Genomic DNA, 6,716 nt, shown 5'->3' with positions numbered 1-6,716 from the left:
TTGTTTTTATACTTCTGCTTTATCTTTCTCCGTGTTTTTAGGTTTAAATGATTAAGAAGAGTAAAACGGATCTATATATATATAAACTCAAAACTGTAGAGCTAGATTGAAGTACAGATATTGAAATGTGTTCATCAAGATATATAGAAAAGAGTTTTTGATCCTTATTAAGTAATTATGGAACATATAGCACAAATTAAGACTGTATTTGCTTACATATTCAAATTATTTATTAGTGGATTTGACCGAACCTATACATAAACTATAAATTACATATAAGAAGCAAAACAAATTGAGGCAATAGTATTGAAGAATCATACATATTATCAAAGCGTGGAAAAAGAAGCATCCCTTGGCAAATCGAAGTGGCTCCAACAATTTCCCATAATGAAGTCTGCATCATGAGATTGAGGTCCAAAAAGGGGCGGTTGGGAGGCTTGCAAAGCATGATCGAGCATCATCTCAGAATTGGATTTGGACCACAACATATCACCGTGTGAGATTTCTGTCTCTTCACCAGGCAACGGTGGCAACTCAAAATTTGTATTATTTGTGGTATCATAACTGCTACTGTAATATTCTTGATGATTCTGGATAGAGTTGAACCCGAAAAGATACATTTGGATACTCTCACCGAAATGTGATTCTGTGGATTGTTCATGAAAATGCAAACAATCAATGAGACCAAGTTCTTCTTCAGAGAGAGCACTATGGCCAAAATCAGTAGAGTTCAATAGGCATGAATAATAATCTGGTTCGTTAGGATAGCGAACTGTTTGGACGGCTTGATCTGGCTTCTGGTTGAGAAAACTCGCATAAACTTGTGCTAGATCAATACTTGGAGCATCTGACACCACTGAATTAGGTGAGGCCATTAAATCATCAGAATAGCCAACTGAGTTATTGGCTTGTCTGAAGGTCTTATTATACTTAGCGCTTCTACTTTTGCGGCAGCCACCACCAACCGGCACGTTGCGGAGGGATCCTCCTTTGGTCCAGTATCTTCTGCAGCCCTTGCAAAAGTACCGTGGTTGAGTTGAACTGTAGTTATTGTAGTAGCAGAACTTGGTATTGGTAGAACCACACCTAGGACAATTTGGTGAAATCTCAACATTATTAGCCTTCCACCCTCTCTCCATCATGTTACTTCATTTCTCTCTCTTTAGTGGGCTGATATATATATATACCAAGAAATTAAGGTGAAGTGCAAAAGGCTAACTAGAGTTTAATTAAAATTATATGTGGGGTGATGAAACTTGAGTTATTGAGTGTTTTGGGGTGAAGTTTGTTTTTAAAAAATAATGCACGTGAGATCAAGGGTATTTGGATATGTATATGCGGCCATGCACATGAACATGCATAGGGCAGGTGGTGTCACTGGCCCGTGGGCTGATGCATGGTGTCGGTGTTTAATTGGTGGAGATGTGGGAAGATTGGGGAGGCAAAGTCCTCGGTAGCATGATTTCAAGTCTCATCTTTCAACAACCAACCGCTTAGGTATATGAGAAGCAGATCCCTCAACAAAAGTTTAACATCGATATCCCAACCTGGATCCCTTGACTCTTGAAAATAGAAATATTTAGCCTTATCACATATTTCTCTCATCTTGCTTTTTCCATACTAATCAAGCAAAATGAAATCACAGCTTCATATATACTATAGTTTTTTAATGTTGCCTCCTAATCATTGTTCCGCGCCCTCGTGCGCTGAATAAGTTAATATTTTTTTTTTTTTGCATTAATTTTTACTGATTCCACTATTGGTTTCTTTTCAAACTGTTGATTTGCTTTGGCTTATTCTCTACGCTGCTCAATTTGTGATTAAACTGATATCTATTAGAATTTAAACCAAGCTTGTTTGTTATGCAATGAACTACAAATAATGCTTCCTGTTTTGATTCATTCTGAACTCTGGTTTATGTCAGTACTTTGGAGCGTTGTTTTTGTTAGACGAAGTGCTTCACTCATCTTTTCTTCTATATAATATAAAGTTAAAGAGGAAGTAATCTGACTGGAAATTAAACAAAATATTTCGGTCAATGCATAGTTCAATCTTGTAAGTTATGTCAACTTTAATTCGTTCGCTTCACTTCACTAATGTACATGCAGTACGCTAATAGTTCGACTCTTCTTCAAGAAAGGGGCACATGGGATTAAACTGAGTAGGCACTTTCTTAAGAAAGAATGTCTCTTTCAAAATAATAATAATAAGAGATAGTTATTAATGCTTGGATCTTGAGCTTCTCGGATCATGCAACTCTTTTCAAATTTACAACTATAGTAGTATATCAATGAAATAGCAAATGACACTCCACCACAAACGTTACTTGTTGCGAATGAATGCTTCTTCTTCTCTCTTTTTTTTCTCTTGTTTTTTATCTTTCCCATTAATTAACTTAGCCAAACAATATCAAATAAAATACAGCTGATATTTCAAAAATGCAAATCACGTCACAAGAGTTGTCTTGTAAAATAAGTATTTTTTAAATGTCCAAATCCTATTTTTTTATTTAAAAAAATTAACAACACAATCTTTTTAATAAGTAATTACGAGTGAATAAGCATTTTGGTCCCTGACTTTATACACATTTTGCAAATTAGTCCCTATCTTTTTTAAATGTAAAAAATAGTCTTTATCTTTGCATAATTGTTGTAAAATAGTCATTGTCGTTAAATTTGAACGTAACGCCGTTTCTAAGGTGTATTGTTGACAATTTTAGACGTTTCTAATAATGGATTCCATGAAAACTTGGTCAAAGTTTTTCCAAGTAGTTGAAAAGTGACAGATGCAAGTGTTCCACGGGCTTCACTCCTGTCATTTATTGCAAAGCTTGGGAGGCTGGGTAAATCTCCTGATATTATGAAGTAATTGTACTTCAAAATTAAAATAACAAAAAACGCAGTGTAGTTTTCACTTCAAAAACGTAGTGCAGTTCTTTCACATTTCTTCAAGATACGTTAGCATTTGTCAACACGAATACACAGTGGTGTTCTTTACACGGTAAAATATTGTTTGTGAGTCGATCAATTATGGAGATTTTTGTGAAAATAATGGCAACTGAAGTTGAATTAATAGTTTAGATGAGTCCTCGTAGATGCATGTGTGACTGCAGTACTACTAATATTAATCTTTCATCGTTCATTCACAAAACGTATTGAATAGCTTTGGCGGGAGCTGAAATTTGTAACCAAAAGCATGTGATCATGTGCAACTGCATTAGTTATTTCAAATTATGCAAGAAAAGGGAAAAATTTTAGATTTATGGTTGTATTGTGTATGCAGAGTAAAGTTATATAAAGTTTTACTTTGTTTAAGAGAGTAAAAAGAAAGAGTAGGAAAAAAAAGGATACTTTTTAATTTGTTTAGTAGAAGAAGATTTTTTTTTTCTTATCTCACGTTTGAATGTGCAAAAATAAAATATATATAAAAAAAACATGTATGCAAAAATGAGATAAATACCTTCAAAGGAAAGAGAAGCATGACAAAAAAATGTCTACATCGTCTTTGTATAAGAAAAAGTCTTATTTCCTGCACGACCAATTTGGGACGGAACCAAAAATTATTGTGGAGCTGAGCTAAAGCTTTCATTTATTATGGAGTTGAGTTAAAGCAGACGAAGAAGACACATTTGCAGCAGAAGCACCCTGACCCTTGAAGGAGCTGCAAGCAACAGAACCCAAGACAAAAGAAGTGGTGGAATTGTTAACTCGTTGACAAGTCTACCAAATTTGTCACAAGTAGTAAAGTACTTGGAAGTCCAAGTGTCGAATCCACATTATTTGGCCTAAAAATAGAAAACATCTTTGGATTGATAAATAGTGAGTACATCATACATCATTTGGCTTTTAACTCTGTCAGACCCTAACTAGGAGTTTAACCACTCATGACCATTGAAGGCTTTATAATGGATGGAGCATAAGAACAACTGATGGAATAAAAGGGGTGAAAGAAAGGGAGGGAGTAAATGAAAGCCCGAGGGGGTTCTTTGGTGTGTTTTTCTGCTTGACTTGACTCCCTTGTTATATTTGTTGTAGTAGACTTTGGCCTGATGTTAGAAATCTTCATTTTTGATATTTTTTGGATTTGTTTTGCTTTTAATCATATCTTCTCGAGACTTTCTCATATTTTGTATATTTTCTTTGATCTTTTTCTCTTTTAATCTCTCTTTTTCATACCTGCAAGTCATAAATAAAAAAAATATTAAATCTTAATATTTAAGTTAAAGATAACTGCTAAATAAATATTTTTAAAGATATTTTCAATATATTTTTATCATCAAAATAACTCATATATATCCATTATCAGGAATCAAGAGCCAAGATCTATGAGAGGAATGAAGGTCTTTTTCAATTCAGTCCAAAGACTTGTCATATAGAACTGTAGGAACTTAGTTGCATAACAGAGTTAAAGATAGAGACTATTTTTTACATTTCACAAAAGATATGAACTAATTTGTAAAATAAGTACAAAGTCAGAGACTAAAATGCTTATTATAATTACTCTATTTTTTACCATACACATCATATAACTAATTTTGAATTGCTTGGGGTTGGAATTGAGCTGAGCTCGGACACTGAGCTTTTTAGTTTCATTAAACTTTAATCGAACAAGACAAGGTTGAGCAAATATTATTGCTCTGCTAGGCACCACTTGTTTACAGTGGTGAAATGTGTGATGTCAAGGTAGTTTAGTTCTGTCATTGTCTAAGACTGGGTTTGATTGACAAATACTTTTGTAGGTTCTGAATACCAAAATACACCTTCCTGGTTTCAGTTTCTCAATAAAGAGCTTGTTCGTGTGGCTTCCTTTTCAGACCATGAAGCATTTGACCATCCTGTGATATGTAAGATTTGGGATCACTTAGAGCTCTTCTTTTTTAACTTACATAGTAGTATACTAGTATCAATACATAATTAGCTTTTAAATTTTTCTTCTACTTTCCTTCTTCTGAATGTATCTTTTCTGATTTATTTATCTTTCCTCCTGAAAATAACTTGCAGGTCTTGTAGCTGTTTCATCAAAGGATGAACAACCTATTAGCAGATTTGTTGACCTTTTTAATACCAACAAGCTTCCTTCCCTTCTTAATGATGGTGCAATGGATCCAAAAGTTTCAAAGCATTACTTGTTAGTGCATGATAATCAAGATGGCCCTGCAGACAGGTATGACTTCTCGCATTTTTATTTCCAAGTCATATTCCTCGTCTCTTGCTAAAATTGCTATGTCTATACTTTGTCTTACTCCTACTTATATGAAAATCCTTTGTTTCCAAAATCTGTCTTCAAAGCTCAAGTTTAAAGTTAATTGCTTCCCTTGATTCCTCAATGAAAACTATATTATTTGCAAAAAGTTTGCAATTAGGGATAATCTTTTGTATGTCCCTAGTAAGCACATCAGAAAATAGATTAAACAAGGACTTAAGGATGAGCCTTAATATAATCCCATCCCAATATAATAGTCCCTAGTCTCACCTTTTGGAACTCTCACACTAGTAGTTACTCTCTCATACATGTCTTGTATAGCCCAAATATAAGCCACATGAACACCTTTCTTTTCCATAGTCTTCCTTAACACCTCTTGCCACTTGATCATAAGCTTTTTCCAAGTTAATAAAAACCATATGTAAGTCTCTTTCTTTGCTTTGGTAACTTTCCATCAATCCCTGTTAAAGATAAATGACTTCTGTTGTAGACTTTCTTGGTATAAACCAAATTGATTCTTTGCAATTCTTATTTCTTATCTATGACCAATCACTTGTTCTCATAATTTCATAGTGTGGTAATTAACGTTGAAAGTGAAAATTGTTTTATTAGAAAAACTTGACAGTTGTTTGCTGCAACCTAATGCAATCTTGGGCATTCACTAATCATTATTTTCCCGTGGGAATTGATTTATTAGTTGTATGTAGTGTTAAACTTATTCGAGTTGCTTATTCTTCTTCTTCAACAGAGCAAGTAAAAGATTGACAGATATGAGGAGTACATTTGGGGCAAGTGACTGTTCGTTGCTTTGCATTAATTCTTCCCTGGATGCTCCAATCAAAAATCAAGATAATCCTTGGGCTTCATATGTAAGTTTGTTTGGGGAGGACTTGTAGGTGCTTCTTCTTTTCCAAAATAAAAATATGATTATTTAGTTCATCTTCCTTGCCTCATGCTTTTCCTTTTTCTTTTGCCCTTTTGAACCTATGCTAAAATAATATGAAATTTTGGTTTCATTCATATGAAAGTATGCAATTTAGTCTGTTGTCTCCTGAAATTTGTGACAGATAACTGATGCCTCACCTACTCCTAGTCAAGATCTTGGTTGCTTTCTCAACATTGATGATATCAACGAGGTATATTGCTTTTGCTACCAGCAATGCTGTTAGATTCATTATATAGGACTCATGCTTACATTGTAGATGCATTTTTTGCTACCCATTTTTGTTGCCTTGAGAGCAGATAAAAGATCTAATGCAAGATTTAGCATCCAAGTACATCATTCCAAATATGGAGCAAAAAGGGTTTTCCCCTTTTTGAATTAATGTTTTGAATTTGTTATTTCAGACCCAATATTTATTATTTTGACCTATATTCTGATTGTCCTTTACCCTTTTCTGTAATGTCTTTTTTTTTTTTTAGGTTTCTGCAACACGAAAAGGATTTAAAAACTAAATAAAAAATTTATAGTGGAGAAAAGGGAAAGAAGACGGTGCAGATTCTTTCAATGGTGA

General features: G+C 33.9%; 2 protein-coding genes across 2 annotated transcripts; one reads left to right on the top strand and one right to left on the bottom strand.

Annotated features, from left to right (window-relative positions):
* Positions 1 to 326: 326 nt before the first annotated feature.
* On the bottom strand, positions 327 to 1,142 carry LOC778109 (Dof16). Its single transcript, NM_001249774.1, is given in 1 exon segment — positions 327 to 1,142. A coding segment is annotated over 1 exon segment (816 nt).
* Positions 1,143 to 1,343: 201 nt separating this feature from the next.
* LOC102660932 (trafficking protein particle complex subunit 8-like) lies at positions 1,344 to 6,522 on the top strand. Its single transcript, XM_014771706.2, has 6 exons — positions 1,344 to 1,446; positions 4,739 to 4,843; positions 5,001 to 5,163; positions 5,951 to 6,071; positions 6,270 to 6,338; positions 6,445 to 6,522. Exons 1-6 carry the CDS (start codon positions 1,344 to 1,346, stop codon positions 6,520 to 6,522), a joined length of 639 nt encoding a protein of 212 aa, XP_014627192.2.
* Positions 6,523 to 6,716: the final 194 nt, after the last annotated feature.

This window comes from Glycine max, chromosome 19, assembly GCF_000004515.6.
Source record: "Glycine max cultivar Williams 82 chromosome 19, Glycine_max_v4.0, whole genome shotgun sequence".
Taxonomy (NCBI): Eukaryota; Viridiplantae; Streptophyta; class Magnoliopsida; order Fabales; family Fabaceae; genus Glycine; species Glycine max.
The sequence above is the reverse complement of the archived record's forward strand: the minus strand, read 5'-3'. Positions and strand labels throughout refer to the sequence as shown.

Coding starts and splice junctions, on each gene's coding strand:
- LOC102660932 (XM_014771706.2), top strand. CDS start 1,344: ATGCACATGAACATGCATAGGGCAGGTGGTGTCACTGGCCCGTGGGCT. Junction 4,844..5,000: donor ATTTGACCATCCTGTGATAT/GTAAGATTTGGG, acceptor AATAACTTGCAG/GTCTTGTAGCTGTTTCATCA. Junction 6,339..6,444: donor ACATTGATGATATCAACGAG/GTATATTGCTTT, acceptor CCTTGAGAGCAG/ATAAAAGATCTAATGCAAGA.